An 18,902-nucleotide genomic window follows, 5' to 3' on the forward strand; every position below is an offset into this window, starting at 1 on the left:
TGGATAAATTCTTCGGGGGGTGGGGTGGGGGGGGGTGAGTTTTCTTGTAATATCTCTCATCTCTATTTGTATATTAGAAGAAAGAGCAGATTATTCCCACAAATGGAAAATATCCAATCTGCATTTCTTCCAACATGCAGTCAGTTCTCTCTATGACTAACTTACTATTTCCTGTGTTGAAAGAAGAAATTGCATTTGGTAAAAGGTAAATCTAATGAATACATTAAATTATTAGCCTGGAAGATCTAACAAATCTAGCTAACCTGCCAGTACTAAGAATACAGCTTTTTCAATTTGACCAACAAGAGAGAAAAAGTCTCAAAGCAAAACCATGTAAAACAAGTTAAAGACTAGAAGTAATATGAAGTAATATGAAAATTACCTAGTTCAGGCTTATCCAGCAAACTGATAAGAATTCGAAAAGGCTTTAAGTCTTGCATTAATGTGCTTTCTTCTCCATGCCCATTAACTTGTAATATTCCAACCATTGCCTACAAAGAGCAAAAGCATATCAGGAAAACAAAAATAAAACCTGAAAACAGTTTTTGAAAGAAAGATGCAATAAAAGCTGCATATAAAGGGAAAAATTCTCAGTAGCGGAGACCACTATTTCATCTCACTGCAGCTCATTCTTTCCATGCTTAAGTATTCTCTCATCTTTGCCTATGAGAGTATTTCTGTGGAACAGAACTTGACAACTTGTATACACTTAGTCAAAATAAAATATTATAAACAGATACCAACTCAAAATTTCATAAGAATAAAAGAGGAGACATGAAAAGTGATGAAGAAATTGTTTGAGACGGTAAGGCAGGTAGATATTAAGGGCTCAATAAATAATTGTCCATCTAGGATATACCCACCTATGTGGTGGAAAACTTTCTTGACTAAGTTGACTAGATAGCAATGACAACTTCAAAACAAATGGGAAAACTGCGTTTCTATACTGAAGCAGTTTATGGAACAAGCTGCAGAATTAAAAAGAGCCCAACAAACTGCCACAGATTTTGCTTAGTTTTCTCTCTGTGGCTGGCTTCGCTGTCTGAGTTGAAACTGGTTTGTTTGTTTTACAGCTCCTAAAAAAGGAGGTCAAAGAGAAAGAAGAGAGACAGGAAAGAAGAGAGGCAGGAAAACAGGTTCGACCTTGCTATCTACTGTAAACCAAGTATTACGAGCCAGTATTCTGAAAGAAAAATCTTCTGTACTTGAATATGCCTTTAGAAGGTCAGAATTTTCAGTACATTGTATCAATGAATAAGATGGGGGTGGATTGGATAAAAGAACACACAAAGAGACTGCTAGGGAAGAAGGCAGAAAGGAGCAATGCTTTTGAAGTCTCAAAAGACAGCAAATGGTTTTAGAAGGCAGATGCAATTTGTATTATGTAGAGCAAGCCACTGATTTTAATGTCTGTAAAAAAATTTAAAGCAAAAAACAAGTGAATTATCCCCATTATAAAAAATGGCCACTCTCTATTCTACTGTAGCAGTAGTGCCTGCTATCAAAAAAAAGACTATATCAACTCTACACTGTTGTTAGTCTTTTCAGAGAGAAAAGCTTTAATGACACTGATTAAGCTAGAAAGATGGACAGATTTAAAAGGAAGACCACAACCTCTTAACAAATGCCTAAATGTTGCTAAAAGCTCACCACATTTTGTATAGAAGGTACATGCAAAACTATCTCATTTAGGCCTCTCCTCTACACTTGGATAATTTCTGAATCACCTGCCATGGGAGGCAGAAGGGTGACAAGAAAAGGGTGAGAGAGTGCCAACAAGGTCCTTGCTACACTGGAATTCTGAGGTCTCTTCCTCATCAGTAGAACAGCAGATCTCATTACCTTCAGATAAAACTGAAAGCGCTAGCTCTGTGCTGGATATCAGCTTTAAGTTGTGATGAGCTAAATATTCTTGTGTCATCTACTAATATTGGAATCCCCACTCTCATTCCCATATATAGCACCGCAATTCTGACTGAATATCAGAAAAATTCTGACCTTATAAATTTGCCCTAATGATAAAACATCTTCCTGATTTCAAAATCAGACTCACAGCATCTTGAAAGACATCTGTATACTTTAATTACTGCAAGAGAAGGAGCACAGTTCTTGAGGCCAGGTGATCTCAGCTCACTTCGCAAGGCTTTAAGGGTCAAATAGTATGAATGCCAATTTGCTCAACTATTCCTGACTGCCAATGGACAGCAGAAAAGACGTTCCCCTTGCCTAGAGGGGAGGAAGACCCTTCTTACTCAGACCTTCTGAGTACTATCTGATCAAATTTTTCCAATTCCCAAGACACAGAGGAGCTTCCATATCTACAGAAGTAGAAGAGAATTCTCCAATTCCATTTTATGAAAGAACAGGCTCCAGTGCGCTGGGCTCATAATCAAATATCTTCCATGTATGCTATATTCATTGTGGAAGAGTAAAGAGAGAAATCTAATATTTGTCCTGATCATACTGTTATTCTAAAGAAACACACTATCCCACGTCTTCATTTTTCCACTGAGAAGGTTTTAGAAGAGTAGGACACAACACCACAAAAAGACAGAAATTACATGGTCACATTGAAATGGCAAGTCAAAAGATAAAGATACAGCAACTTTGATCAGCATCCATTTATGAAGATACATGCCACAATAAAACATCTTATAGCTACCTGGACTAACATATCCTTAGAGAAGGTGTTGAAATAGTAAGTGGCATGCTCCTCAGGATTGCTGTGCCTTGTACTTCTGGGTCCTATAAGGGCACCATTGTTATCAAAACCTTCAAGAAAACAAAAGACAAGGCAAATAAGTATTTGTCTCTTAACAGAATATTTTGCCAATTTCTTTAAACTAGAAATCAACACACTAGCACTGATAACTTACCAAGATGAAGTCCAAGTAATGTTGGCAAGAGAAAGACGATTTTATAGAGTTTAATACAGGAAAGTAAGTGATACTTCCATGCAAGCAGCGCGCACACAAATAACAAACTTTAGTTTTACGCAACATTATTAACCAAATTACTACTTGTACAAAAGAAACAAACGTTCACAAACACTGCACGAACCACAGAGTCCTAGAGTATCTTCAAAAAAACCTGTCCCACAAAAATATTTCAATATTAACATTATTATGAGAACACAAAATTCAGTATTTTAAATATAAAGAGATGATCACCAAAACACGCTGACATGACTAAGGCATTTAGAGAGAGTATCAGTCATATAACACAAAATCGATTTCATTATTCAAAATTACATAAAGCAGATAGACCTTTGTTTTCTAAGTTTGTATCTTTTCTTTTACCAAGTAAATTTTGTATTCTACACAAAAATAGGCTTAAGGAAAAAAAAAATAAAAAAAAAATAATCGAGAAGTCGGTCAGGATATCACCCCATTCCACAGAAGCGTTTTCCACAGTGTTTGTCCTGAAGTGACAAAAATAGAAGGAAAGCCTGAGAAGATGCATGCCCTTTAGCAGCACCTTAAAACAACCACTGTTAACAATGGTTAGGCTAACCTGGGCTTAAAGAGACGTAATGTGATTTTTATGCCTAGAGGATGTTAATAGATCACTCCCAGCCATAAAACAATAGGAAGGAATAGCTAACACCAGAATTAAAGTGTCATACAGAACATCAGACTTCAGAGAGTCTTCCAACATAACTGACCTCCCTCCCTCCATGTTTTATATTAGGAGTAGAATATCATGATAATATAAAAGCAGCACAGCATCAAAAGAAAAACAAGCAAAAAAGATATATTGCCAGAAGGTCTGTTCAAATATATAGCAAATGGAGGCACTAACTGCTCATAAAACAGGACCAGGAACAGTCACTGTAAAACTATCTTCTGAAGTTATATTATCCTTCAGTGGAGACTACGCTTATGAAATAGCTGTAGAAGAAGGTTCCACAACTAAAAAAGCAGGATGATATTTTAAACACATAAAATATCTTTTTCAATGACAGCAAAAAGACATATCTAATCCACCAAATTTAGATGAAACATTAGTGCAGTGTTTAATCTGGAAATTATTTTTTCCCTAAATTGGAAAATGTAGGTATGGAGCATGACAGTGCATTTCACCGTCTTTCTTTAAAAGACGAGTAACTTGCAAGTCGGTGCATTGAGAAATGATTAACTAAAGAAGCCAGGATTTTTTCATACTTATCTTCTAAATCCCTGCAACTTCTACTGCAACAAAACCAACCTCCTCATGCAAAACACTGTTGCTGACTTCATCCTTCCCTTCGTAACTTCAGTTCTCTGTCATGTCCCTTGACTACTTCCTTGCTCCCCAATCACCCACAGGCTACCTCCCCTCTGATGTCTTAACTATCAGCTGGGAAAGATGCAAGAGCTGCTGCGAAGGGTTCTGGGTAGCCTGAGAAGCACATATCTGCTTGCTGGTGAGATAGGAAGTCAAACAAAAAAGGTAACAGCAGATCGTAAAACAGTCTTCCCCTCAAGTAGAGAAATCACTTAATGTCTCTCCATTCAGTCTCCAGTTTCCGTGACACTCTTAGGAACTCCCATGTCAGAGATCCTGACTTCTCTCAAAGTGGGCTGAAAGTGGTTTTAAAGAGTAACAGGCAGCTTCATGTGACCACAGGCTTCATTTCCTTAAAATAACAAGGCTGAATAAAAGTAACCGTTTTCTAAAATGTTCTAATTTCTAGTTTTCTAAATATTCCCTAGATAGTCAGGGTCTTCTAAATAGCTATTATTCTCTGCTACCCTCTTCTGATTCCATGCTGGTTTCACATAAAAAATTAAATGTGTATTGTATTGATATTCTGCCATTTGGTAGAAGTAAAAGTGTGCGTCCTGTCATTGATTGATTTTTACCCCAGAAAGGCATTGAAATAACGTTCTAGTTGCATGGAGAACATAAGTGATTGGTGATTTGTTAATTCAACCATGCAAATGAAGCTTAAAGTTTGCATAGTCAAGCCTCCATCAATGTAATATCAACATTTTTCAACTTTCTTTTATTTTCATCCCTTCTATGCTGTTGTGTTCCAACTGCCATTTACACTCTATAATGCCTGTTCTCTGTTTTTTCCACTTTATGTTTTTAGGGAGACAAAAGTTGCCTTTCAGTGTCTATTTACGCGTGCCTAGTGCACCAGGCTCTACTCCTGAACGTGGCCCATAATTGCTGCTATATGAAAATGCACCAATAATTTATATAACAGGAAAGAGTTCCAGCACAACTTTCTTCGTCTTTTATGTCCATGGATGGAGATAGTGCCTTTCTTCCTTATGATACAAATTAAGTATTCCATTTTTCTAAGAATCTTTCTCCACAATATGGCAAAATACTGCTAATGAACATACAATCCTTCCTTCACTTTTAGTGAACAATGAAATGAAATACAAACCTACCTAGAAGCCATGCATAAAGCCTTCGGTTGAGTGACATATCCCTGCGGAGTACTACATGAAGGGCTGCTGACAAAATTCTGATCATGTCTGGACGTGTTGCCTGAAGAAGTTAGAAACACGATTAAATTTAACTATGAAAAGTAACACCTTTTCTATGCTAGCAGCTTAATGTGCACTAAAACATAGTTATTTTAATGTTCTGACATTTCTGAATTTGGAATAGTACAAGAAAACATAACCTTGCTCTTAGGAAACCAAAATATGATTATTATTCGGAACAGACACTTTGTAATAGCATGCACCCTTTATGAACAGCAAAAATACTTGACTCCATTAACAGCTCATTTTTGTTATAAGACATTTCATTTTGTTTATTAGGCAAAAGCCTTGGAAGCAAATTTAACTAAAACAGTGTGAAAAAAAAGAAATCACTGAAGAATTTTAAATACCTTTCAATCTGTTACTACTTTAAATGTTTGTGTAAGTCTTAATATTAAAAAAAAATGCTGTATTGATAATTTCACCATTCTAGCAACTAAATGGAGACGCTCCAAATATTCCTATAGTAACTGATAAATGTGAACGAACCACTTCCACAAGCAAGAACACAATTCTTTTTACAGGAAAGTGCAGGTTTCCCATAATTTCTAACAAGGTGAGAATCAACCTTGTATAAGTTTTCCTCCAGGAGTAAAATAAATCATGGATCATTTAAAACCAGAAAGTGACTAACAGTAAGTGCAGTCCAAAAAAAATTACCTAGAAGTTGTAAGGTTTATCTCCCACTACTGCTAGGGCTAACTACTCACCCAAAACCAATAATCATTTTCAATTCTCTAGTGTTCTGAATCAGTTACGCTCAGAGGATTAACTTTTGCTGCTTTTGAACAGTGAGAATTGGAAACTTGCACGTGAACCGATAATTTGTTTTCTCATCAAATTAGAGCAAATTAAAAGCTTCTGCGTAGACTAAACATCATAATTTATATTGGGTTTGCATATACAGAAGTTACTTTTAACTTCAAAGTTAACACATCAAGTTAAAAAGCAGAAGGGTAGAGATCACAATATGACAATAGCCAAACCTATCAGAGAAACTCCTACATATGACTCTTGTTCAAGCTTGGAAAGAATCATTAACAAAGACTGACTAAATACTGCTACTGACTTAAGAAGTGGAGTACATTTAGGAGTTTGCCAAATCATCTCTCTTATGTTAATAACCTACCTGGCTCATGTGGAAAGGAAAACAAAAAAGGATAAGGTCCAACGTGCTCCTCTGCACTAACACACTGGTATCTTGCACTGATGTGCTTACTGCTTCCACCTGAAGTAATGGCAGACCCCCCAAAACAGTTATTTACTGTATTATTTTAAGAAGGCAGATGTAAGAGAACACTCACAAAATAAGAACAGTTGTTTATAAATAGTGGTATGTACGAAATGAAGTTATTTTAAAATTTTGAATAATGAAACAAGATAAAACAGGAAAATAAAAAGTTTCACCACTGAGGAACCATATAATCAACACAGATTCCCTGAACTATACAAAGATTAAGCTTTTGCTTTTTTATATTACCAATGAATACCTTAAAAGACAAAATAATACTCTATATACTTTTCAAAAAATACAACAAAACTCAATCACTTTTAACTGAAGTGTGTCATGAATGGAAAGCTTTATACAAAACCTAAGCAGTTCTGAAACGTTAATTCAGCTTTGCGACACTTTTATCATGCACAAAAACATCAGCTTAACTGGAGCTATAATAAACATGCATTTTTATCTCTTCAAAGGCTGTGTTCAAAGATAGAGAAGACATTTAAATGCCCCAGAAGTATATTATTATATACATAAGTAATACCTATATCTTCATTGTTCCAACAAAACATTACCATTAATTCAATGTCACTGCCAATTATGTAGAGTTGATCCTCCATTGAAAGCTTCCTGTTCAAGTGGGAAAGGACATAGGTGATCCCAGGCAGGCGGACTGCAGGGCTTGTGAGGAGGCTACCCCAGAGAGCACTGTAGAACGCCGACTGATCCACAGCAGAGGCAACCTTCTCCAACAGCGTGTTCGTTCTGCAGTAAAATCAAGTCAGCTGAATTAGGGCATGTATCACAGCCCTTGCCCCTAATTTTTATAAATAGAAAAATAAATTGTTACAGGAAGGTCAAAGCTTTCTTTTGAGAGGCCAAGAGAAGCCCCAATTATACACTGAACCTTATAATGCAGCCTGAACAGAGTGATCCAACTAGCAAGCCTGTGGGCCAGCCTGGCTTGCAAAATGCTTCTGCCTGCCCACAGCTTCTCCTTATGTACTCCTTATGTTCAAAGAGCCAAATAACTTCCTCATCTGCTACTTAAAGCCTAGTGTTGCTACAGACAGAGGTTTCAGAGAGACAGCAGGAAAGCATACCTACTGAAGAAAAGAATCAAGCAAATGGCTTTTACCCTCTCATTCCTTGCACTATGCACTTCTGGCAATAACAGGGCATAAAAATATCACAATTCTTTGAGCACAAGCAATCCCTTTCCCTGTCCTCATTTCTCCCCAGCCATGTGGCAGCACCTCTATATCCTATGGCAGGCCCTCGGAGGCAAGCTGGGTAGCCTTTGTTCCCTGTTGTAGTGATGCCAACTACACTGTGTGTATCTACCTACACAGAAATAGAAAAAGATGTTAAATTGCTCTTCACATACAAGTCGTGAAAATTCTAGCTTCTGAAGTTGGAAATATCAAGAATATGTAAGTGTGTGAACAATTCCAAGAACTCAAAGCCTTGGAGTGTAACTTCATCCTTTAATATGTTAAGATTCTACCCCAGCACCCCAGACACCATGGTCAAGATAACTCAATCAGGGCTTAGGCTTGCTGGATAAGAGCAGCTATTACCTCCCAGGCCACTCTGCTAGAAATAGAGTAATAACCTATAAAGATAGGTGGATTATTGCTGCCTCTTATATAGGTGGTTTAATGACAATTTAGATATCATAACAAGTAAATCTTAATGATGGAAGCTTTGTTTATTATCTTAAATTCAGTTAAGGTATGTATTTTAGACCAGGAATAATATGGCAGTACTACCTCAGAGGAAACCCATGGAAAAGAAACAAGCAGCATGTTCCTAACATGTTACATATCTCAATCCGTAACAAGAATCACAGAATCATTTAGGCTGGAAAAAACCCTTAAGATCATCGAGTCCAACTGTTAACCTAGCAGTACCAAGTCCACCACTAAACCATGTCCCTAAGGACCACATCTACATGTCTTTTAAATACCTCCAGGGATGGTGACTCAACCACTTCCCTGGGCAGCCTGTTCCAATGCTTCACAACCCTTTCAGTGAAGAAATTTTTCCTAATATCCAATCTAAACCTCCCCTGGCGCAACTTGAGGCCACTTTCTCTTGTCCTATCACTTGTTACTTGGGAGAAGAGATTGACATATAACACTAAGTAAGCCTACTTAATGTCAATTCCCTTTCAATAACAGGAACAACTAACAGTTAATTTATCATAATTAATGTTAAGAATCTTCTACCATACTATTCCATTGCAATTAATATGACTGGATGAAATTAAATACCACCTATCTTAAAAAAAAATCCACATATAAGTATTTATTAAAAAGTTGCAGCAAAAAACCCAAACCCAAATCAAGCGTATCACCTTATTAACATATCTGTCCTTACCTTTCATAATACTCTGACCCCTCCTCTAACCCAGGCAGAATCCCAGTTAACAGGCCTTGCAGTCCTGGTTTCAACGTTTTCCCCAAAGGGAGGTAATAAATCTCATACAGACTCAATAATGTTGGCTTGACAGACATAGCGGCATTGGCAAGGAGTGGAAATAGTCCAGAACTGTGAAAAATAAAATTTATCTTTTTTTAGGAAGCTTCTCGTGAGATAATCTAACTTATATATAAGACTGTTACAGGCATGTCCAGTGTAGTTACAAGTATCAGGTTTTTATCTGAGAATTTTGCACAGGCATAGACCACCACACAATATGACTGCCTTCCAGATCGACATGTTGGTATGTCAAGATTAATATTATGAGCTTTATTAGTATTGTGACAGCAAGCACTGAAGGCCCAGAGATAAGTGTGTCTTTCACCAATAAAACAAGTATGAAAAACCAGAAGTATCTCTGCAAGACAAAATGTTAATTTTGCCCATGCTGAACTACATCACAATGGAAAATGTATTTTAAAATACATTGTCTTCACATTTATGAGAAAAAACAAAAATGGATGAGAACATTTGAGGAAATTTACAGAAAAGTATTTCTATAAGAAAAGAAAAATAATAATAATTTACTTCACCAAGTAACCTAAAGATAAAATTTAAGACATTTATACTGTTAAGTAGCAACAAAGTATATATTTACTTCAGAAATTCAGTCTGAAATCAGATTCTCAAACTAACAATAAACTCACTGTTCATGATGTAGCATTTAAAGGATTGAAAACAATGGAAGTATGTTTTGAGTTTACTATGAATGCAAGTGTAAGTTCATGAAAGTTACAAATGTGATCAGCTAAGAAGTTACCTACATACTAAAAACATTTTTGCTATTGCTACTAAATATCATAAATAATTACAAACAATACCAATAATCAAAGGCATGTGAACACAACTGCAATTTTCAAAATCACTGAGGACTCAGGTCAGAAGACCCCTGACACATGAAGAAGAAAATGAAAGAACAGTAAAAAAGGTAAGTTTGAGACAAGGGTCTTAATATATACCTACAAATCTACCATTTAAAAAAAAAAAAATCTTTGTGGATACAATGTTATCCATGTTACGGGGGGGGGGGGGGGGGGGGGGGGGGGATCTTTCCAAAGTACAAAAATGTTTGTAAAAATTATTTTTGCCTTTATCTATCCGGAAGAACTACTGCTTTGCCATTGTCAATTGGTTTCTGTTTTCTGCAGAAAATGTCTTTTTGTTCAATAACCAGCACACTACCCCACAGTCTGTCTTTGTAAGGCTGCTACTCATCCTTCAAGATTTGATGTTCAGACACTGTCATTCTGCTTTCATGAAAAATACTGGAATCTTTGATAATGTCTTAATGTGAATGTCAGTCTTCTCCCAAGCATCAGTAACAATGGCTTTTAGTTACATTACACAAGGTGGCATTTTCCACTATCCTAGAACTTATTGTTACCAAGATATTGCAGCTACCGAATCATTGCACAAGCAAAAAACACGAGCTATGAGTTCAGACTCTTTAAAAACACATGGAAACACAGAACTGAGACACTCCCCTCCCCCTCCTCACCAAATGTAACTAAATATAAACATCTTGACAATGCAAGACAGAATAGCTGATGTTAAGGCATACAATTTATTTTCAAGCATTAATGCACACCTTTGCTACCTAAACAGAATTCTACTTTATCCCACTATTTCTCAAACTGATGAAATTTTAGTCTCCAGGGATAGCTGAAGATTAAGAACCATGTGTGACTGTGTATACACATATGCACACATCCCTCTATGCATTATATACTAAATAGCTTAATGTCTTGCCTGCCTCATCCAACCAAAAACCTGTTGGAGGTTTAGGAATCAGTATATTTTCATTACACTTACTTTTCAAGGTTATCCTTCCTTTTCATTATCATCAGTTCTAGAGACTGACAGTGAGAAAAATTTTCTACTTGCCCCCCATTCTAACAAAACAGACAATCTTTCTGTTCTGTTGATTTGATTGCTTGGAAGAGAAAGTTTATTGCAATAAGCTATACTCAAATTCTTTTCCAGTACCACTTAAATTACAGTAGAAAAATGTAATGTGAATACATTGAAATAAGCGTTAATATTTCAATTACTGTACATACTGTACACACATGCACAAAACTTTGTTTATTTCAATGAAGAAATAATTGATTCCAGGTTTTCTAGCACTAAAGTTGGTTCCTAACAAAAGTTTAGGTGATGTGTTTATCTTCTGATATACAGTGTTTGGGAGAAGAGTACTACAGAAGCACCAGTAACATGAAGGAAAGAAATCGATTGATTCTTGCTATATAACAAAGCAATACTATTAATATAGAAGGCAGGAAATCAAAAGCATCTCAACTATGCATTTGGAATGGAGTTACTTAAACTATTGTACCTGTAGAGGAAAAGATCTTTGGCCAAACGCTTGGGTCCAATGATTTTGAAAATGATCTCATATGTTTCAAGTGCCTTTCGATGAACCCCTCCCGGCAAAGCTGGATGAAGACATTGTGCTAAGCGCTTGCCTATAGTCAGCTTTTTTGGTACCACCTGGTACTTCGCATTGTTCTGTAGTACCTGATAAATCAACACAATAAGAAAACCAGCACAAAACAAGTTAAACATCAAATGCACATTTTATAAATGAGTTACTGAACATGGTCCATAAGTCACAACACATACCTAGGTTACAACACAAGAAAAAAACCCCAAACTTTTCAGATGTACCTTGGAACTTTTTCTTTGCAATGCCTTTCACTCGTACACTTGCTATAGATGGAATTGCCAATGCATTTAAAACTTCATTTGCAATGGGCTCCTTACTTACAGCTTGTCCATTTCATTCTACTCATCCTTCTGAGGACAAAAATTACTATCTCCATTTGTTAAAATCAACTGCCAGTAGCTCAAAGAGGACTATTAAACTGTGGGTGGTGAGTTTGGGATAACTTCAAGAAACCGTCATAGAGTGAGACAACACACAAAACTTTACCACTGCCTAAAACTATATAATCACTTCAGGACTGGAACACAGAGTTGCATTTACATCGTTAGATTTTTCTTTCCCAATATCATAGTCTTCACTTTGTATGCGTGTGCAGCAAGAACTGTTACAATCAAAAAAATGAAAGAATTGGGAGTTATGCAAAGAAATTATGCCATTGGCACTGCCAACTGTACTGTCATTCTTGATTTTCCACAAAGCTTAAAGGGTAGAATGTAAATGCTTCAGACCTGTAATTTTCTATGCCAAATTCTGCAAAGCTTCACATTGGTAAAATGTGTGTGTGTAAAGGGAACTCTATGTCCCTGACTGGAGATCCCTAGAAACACATAGGACTGATTAGAACAATATTCTTTACGGATATCAGGATCTGTATTCATTTGTAAACTGCCATTAAAGATCACGATATTACACATTCAACTTATTAACTGTTAAAACGAATCAGAACGATAACATTCTCTGGTCAATGAATGATTTGAGCCCCATTTTATAACTTGTGCTTCATAAAAATATTGCTGATATTTATACTGGCTACTATTTTTCACACTATTTCAATAACATTGAATGACGTTAGAAGTAAGTGTTAGTAATAAGAAAGATGTTGCATTTATTTCCACTAGAAATGTAAATAACTTTCCCTTTACTTACAATTACAAAGGATTCAACTGTAAGTCTTAGAAAGGCATTTGTTTGATTTGTTTGCTCTTTGCACACACCCAACATTTGGCTCAGACTGCTAAAATATTTGCAAGAATATTAGACTGCTAGAACCTTGCACTTCTGTATTTTTAGACCAGTATCCTTTGTCAGTTCCTGAATCTTTTCCAAGAGCACGTGCCAGGCATACCTTGTTTAGCTTTCCAAGTGCCGATATTAAATCTGCCCATTCACTGGAATATTCAAAGTTCTTCAGTGCTTTGTCAACAGCTGCTACATAGTTTCTGTACTTGGAATCAGTCAGTAGCTCCAGCTCCTCCGTGTTCATCCTCCCACGGTGTCCCCACTAGAGACGAGCTTGCTATTCATGTACAGACATTACCTGTTCCAAATAAAAAATAAAAACCCTTGAAACTATTGTTTCCAGAGACATATTATTAAAACAATTTTGTATAAAGAGCACTACATTTTCCTCAAAGGCATTATGAAACATCAATCTGAAATCAGTTTACAGCAAGTCCTAAACAAAAGCTAACATATTGCACACAAATATTTAACACATGTCCAAAAGAGTATATTTGTAATCAAGTCCTGTTTAAAAAAACAAACAAAACTTCCCCAAAAAACACACACAAAAAAAACAACACCCCCCCCCCAAACCAAACAAAAAAACCTAGAAAATTAATGCCCTGCCCCTCCCAAAAAAACACTGTTTATTCTAAACAATGCAACAAAGGGATTTTTTGTTTTCTTTTTTTCCTCCTCTGGGTCCATCACCAGAAAAACCCACCTTTCCACAAATCAGCCCTTCTGAAAACAGAAGACACCAATCCTTCTGAATCACTTCCAGGCAGAAGACAAGAATGAAGGACATAAACAAGTTACACACTATTCAAGAGTACTTTCATGCATCAACACTTCCTTTTACAAGACCTGGTATTCTAATTCAGCGATGCAACTCTATTGTTTTTATATTATCATCATCCACGTACAACAAAAGTACATGTTTACTAGTGTTCTGTAATCAGAGGCTTTTGCAATTTGCTCTATATATTTCATCACATGGTAGTCTACACCAAGTAATTAAGATATTCTAGTTCCAGAAACATCACCTCATACTTTTATAGGCCATACACTATTTATTTCATGAAATTCAATCACTATTAAAAAGAAATATGTTTTTAGAGCTACTTTAACCCCAAGCAATTACAACTTATAATGGGAAATCCTATTGCAGCATGTGTGTGAAAAAGGCAGCTTTTTTGCCCCTTTTAATTGGGGTCTTTTGGGAGTTCTCTCTGATACTCGGCTTCAGAAGAGGCTTCACACTCAGTAGATGCTGCTCTCTTCTGTCTTGATTAAAGGAAAATGGCAAGAAAATTGTGTGCAGAAGCGCAGGCTGAAGCATGGTAGACCAAAAAAACCAAACGAACCATGGAACAGGTATAAAGAAGCTGTATTCATCAGACTGTCTACCAGGTGTGATAAACAGAGTCATGCTGAAAACAGCGGCTTCAGTGAGCCCTTCCAAAACGACTGGAGAACATGCCTTGTTGGCCCCTATTCCCAGTGAGCACCAATATGACAAAATAGCAGGACTGTTTGAAATAAAAATGCCTATGAAATAATAGAGCAGAAGAATTAGCAGAAATAAAAAGTGACATTCTGATTTCTGGTGGTTCTGCAGTTGATGGAGATAATAAAAACACTTATCTTCAAATTCTGCTCAAAGTTCAAGTGTTTTTAGACTAATCAGAAAAGACAAACAATTCAACTTGTATTACTTCATGTAATAAACACACTCCAGTTCTGCAAGATGCACCAAACCCATGAACACTTTCCTGCCTTTTATCATATACGATCAATTTAAAATGTTTTATATGGACACATAAAAATCTGTATTTGATTTGTACTATATCCATGCCCCCCTTCCAATAGTGTTCTCCCCATAATGGCTATGAAGCTGCTATTTAATAACTTTGCCAACAGTTCTCATAAGGAGTTACCACTGATTGAACAACATAAAACCCTAGGACTAGATACCCAGTATTTTCAGCTACCTGAAGGCCAACTCCTTGCCATGTTCTTGAAACAACCCCAAAACCTACAAACTACATCACTACTAGTACTGTTTTACCTTTTCAGCACTCCAAAAGGTAAAATGAAGCAAGCTGTACTCTGACATCTCCAAATTAAAACAGTAGTAAATCAGGCTCAAAATTTCACAGTCGTAACCTCGTCAAGTTTATCACAAAGTGCCCTGGCAGATTTTTGCTCCCTCCTTTGTGTTCCTTTAATTAGCAGGTGCTTCTGAAGATAAATTGGTAAGAACCCAGGTTTAATCCTCCCAAATTTCATTTTTTTTTATTGCTAGAAGAACATTAGAAACTTGTTGCTTCAGTCAGAGACAGTACACCACCACTCTGGGTCACAGAGAGGGAACATCGAGAACCCTCTCACCCCTAATTTTTCATGCGTGGGCACATGTAATATGCCAGATAAGCCTCTCTTCTGCTGTCATCACATTTACCTTTTCTTCTACAGAACAACCAAAATTCTGCATTAATCATTTCTTTATCTTTATTACTATCTTTCTCCTCATATTGCTCATCTCCTGGTTTCTCAGCATTGTAAGGGAAGTTGCAAGAAAGAAGAAAAACAAGAAAGGGACGGACAAAAGGAAGAAAAAGAGCTGGGATAGCAGGAGTGAATAAAAAGGCCAAGAATTACAAACCTTTTGCAATCTTGATTCTGGTGGCAGACTAATAGTGACAGATTGTCTCCAAGGCAGAACAGAAATGCAAACCATTACTTAAAAACCATATTCTGGGTGCCAAATTGATAGATTTCACGATACCCCGCTGGCGTAAAGCACTTAGATCTCACTTTTTATTTTAAAAGAGTATTTCATGTGATTTCATTTTATACTAACCATCTTCCTTTGGATTAAGTCCAGAAAAAGATCAGGTTTGCTTTGAAAAAGCTGTGGAATGCCAACAGATTTCTCAGAGACAGTTGCACAACCGCCAATGTCTGATCTCCAAAAGTAAAATAAAGTATTCACAGTAAAAAAGAAGTAAGGACCAACATACAGAAGTAGCACAATTCTCATTTTTCCAGGCACAAAGGATGGAGAAAGAACTTGACACAGCAAATAATGCTTTCTGAGTCAAGAAAGCATCAGCATCCTTTTTTTATCCAGCTAAAGCATAAATGCAATCACTTATGGCTGAGTGGAAAACAGGGCTATGTCTTCCTCAAGTGCTTGAAAAACCTGAAAGCTGAGAGTGGACTGATTCAGGATTACCAAAGGTTAGACAAAACCAGCAGGAACACAGGGTTAAACAGGTAGCTTTTTTTTGCACTTACTAACTGATCAGAATATTCTCTTCCTTTTAAAAACAAAAAACATTAACAACTTCGACTGAATAACCTATACTTTTAGACAAGTGTATCGCACACTGGCTGATACTAATGAGCTTGGTCTAGTCATGTAATTGATATTTACATTTATCCATATGTTATCAGTGAATGTAATCATTATGAAGTTTTGTACAGAGAAGAAAAAACATACTCCATTTTCCTGCTGCTCTATGGTTATGGTCTCATTTTTCTTTCTTATAAAAAAAAAGTTTTACATAGTTTGAGGTTACAGGGAGAGAAAGAATTTCTTGCATATTTTTTCCCACAATGAAGAGTCTGTATTTTAAACAATGTATCTTCCAAATCATATCAGTAGCCATAATAAGCCAGGGATGCAGAGAAGATACTATGTAAATATTATGTATTATTTTTATAAACCTGGCACTATTTTTATTCTAAGATCATTGAAACTACAGGAACATCCATTTTTATTAGCTCTCGTACATAAAAATACACTTGTCCTACAAGGTTTACTTTTTGTTTAGCCTGAAGATATTCCCAAATATAGTTTTTAATCTTTTCTTGTTTTACGTTTGTTTCATGTATTCTTACTGACACTTTTCTGTTCTCTTCATCTATAATAAAACTGCAGATTTAACAACATCTAATTTTACAGCACTGATATTTCAATACAATGTTAAAGCTTAGTAATGTCTATCTCCTTATAAGTACCACATGCTTATTCTTTCATGGTTTACTACCTTGAAAAATGAGATAAATAATAAAATTTGGTAGATCAAAGTCATTGAAAAATAGCAGTTTCTGCCACACCATCAAACAGCCCAAAGGAGAAACCATTTATCTTGCCATTCCACAATCACCATTTAGCATGAGGGCCAACTTTCCTTGGAACGTTCTTCAGTTATTTCTCTTTTTAAACAAAGGTATGAAGAGCACCATCTTTTGCTTTTGTTGTTGTTTTCCCTTTTAGCATACCTAATGAGATGAGACAAGCTTCTCAGATTGAAGGTTCAGCCACTGTCATGAGTCTGGACACAGGTAATCATTGACCTGTTAGATGATCATGCCTCTTTTCAATGGATGACAAAAAGCAAATGGGGGTGTCTGAGCAGAAGGCTTATTATCAATATGGAAGAAACTACCTAAGAAGTGCTATACACTTTCAAACTATTTCATAAACCCTTATTTAAATCAAAGTGATTGCAGAAGTAGGTCTTGACACTTACTACTTTCCACTTCACCTTCTCATGGGGATTAAAAAACAGACACCGCACAATTCTGGATATACCCGGATGCCTGTAGAGTCTTCGACTATGACTTTGACAAGGATAGCAGTTACCTGGGGCTGTGGATCTCCTTTTGCTGGGGGTTGTGTATAGTGTGTTCACAGAGCAGCCTCCAATTCCCTTCATCAATGAGGAGGTATCGGTTTTTCTCCGAGTTGTGTTAAGATGATAGTCCTACAGCTGTGTTTTCCACAGCAAATGCTCATCCTTCACAAGTCAAGTGCCTAAGAGCCTTCTGTCTCACATCAACACAAACTATTAACCTGTTTAACAGGCTCCAAGTAGTTTTCACTGAAGCTAAAGCAACTCGATTTAGAAGAACAGCAGCTTCATCAACACTTATTCAATAAAAGCAGCTTTCATCTAGATTCTGTCTAAATTTAATCACAAGGTTTTAAGACTTCCCAACGATTCATAAGCTCTCCAGTATCTGTTGTACCCCAAAGCTCCTCTTCAGGTTTGATTTGCTACTGTTCCACTCCTACATTTTTCAAGACTCACAGATTTGCTCTATTTGTCTGTTTCACACAGATCTGCAATACTGAAGTGGTCGCTTTCTGGTACAGGTCAAGGGGCTGATAGCTGTGGAGAACAAACCTGTGTACATCATGTCACTTCAAGAATTCTCAAGATTTATCCCAAGTACTGTATGAACCTGAGCTCACAAACTTCCTCCCTTTGAATTCCTCAGAGTTTCAGCTTTGCAATATTTCAAAGCTTTTCTAAAATTGTTTACTATTTCAAGCATGGCTGTGTGACATACAATAAAAGAACTAATAGATAATTAAAAAGCAGATGAGAAAAATTTCACATTTCATAGTACTGAGCTACTGCTTTTTAAGCTGTGTACAGTGCCCACATACCAAGCTGGTAACTGCAGAAACACATTTTTATTTAAATAGACTTAATACAAACACAGATTTTAATACATGGAAAATAGAAGCCTTGTCATTGGTAATTTGCTTCCCCTCAGAAGCATTTAAAAGCATGAATAGCAAAATAAATACTGCAAATCCCAGGCTAGTCTCTTAAGATAAAAATAAAATGTTGGAAATACATATATTCTTCTATCACCAAAGATAAAGATTTTCCAATTACAGCTAATTACTCTATTTCTAAATTGACTTTCTACAGAGTTCTCTTATTTCAGAATTTTTCAAAGAGGCATCTCTAATGTTTTCTGAAGAATACGAACCATTTGAGCTTGTTATTTTGGCCAATTGCTATTCAGTACAGTAATGAAAGATGCAAAAAACCCTCCATATTACCCAAATAAACAAAACAAAACCCCCCCCCAGACTGTATAATTAACTATAATTAGCCATGATCTCATTAGTATCCTGCAACAGTACAGAGCGCTTGATAAGATTTAATATTGTGATTAATAACTTCCCAGTACACTTTTCTACCCAATCAAAATTCACAAGTGGAAACAGCTT

The 18,902-nt window shown here is 36.3% G+C and overlaps 1 protein-coding gene across 6 annotated transcripts in view; it reads right to left on the reverse strand.

Moving 5' to 3' along the window:
* DOP1A (DOP1 leucine zipper like protein A) overlaps positions 1 to 13,165 on the reverse strand; it is a 56,640-nt gene extending 43,475 nt beyond the window's left edge. For 4 of the 6 annotated variants that reach the window (XM_050895139.1, XM_050895138.1, XM_050895141.1 and 1 more), the window contains exons 1-8: positions 12,984 to 13,165; positions 11,528 to 11,709; positions 9,088 to 9,258; positions 7,281 to 7,470; positions 6,613 to 6,711; positions 5,385 to 5,484; positions 2,663 to 2,772; positions 383 to 491 (exon numbers count right to left, since the gene is read on the reverse strand). In XM_050895139.1, coding sequence (XP_050751096.1) covers positions 383 to 491; positions 2,663 to 2,772; positions 5,385 to 5,484; positions 6,613 to 6,711; positions 7,281 to 7,470; positions 9,088 to 9,258; positions 11,528 to 11,709; positions 12,984 to 13,121 — 1,099 coding nt within the window. In that variant the 5' untranslated portion in view covers positions 13,122 to 13,165. The remainder of the gene's footprint in view (positions 1 to 382; positions 492 to 2,662; positions 2,773 to 5,384; positions 5,485 to 6,612; positions 6,712 to 7,280; positions 7,471 to 9,087; positions 9,259 to 11,527; positions 11,710 to 12,983) is intronic. The other 2 variants (XM_050895144.1, XM_050895140.1) reach the window with 1 other exon arrangement.
* Positions 13,166 to 18,902: the final 5,737 nt, after the last annotated feature.

Source organism: Gymnogyps californianus, chromosome 3 (genome assembly GCF_018139145.2).
Source record: "Gymnogyps californianus isolate 813 chromosome 3, ASM1813914v2, whole genome shotgun sequence".
Lineage (NCBI taxonomy): Eukaryota > Metazoa > Chordata > Aves > Accipitriformes > Cathartidae > Gymnogyps > Gymnogyps californianus.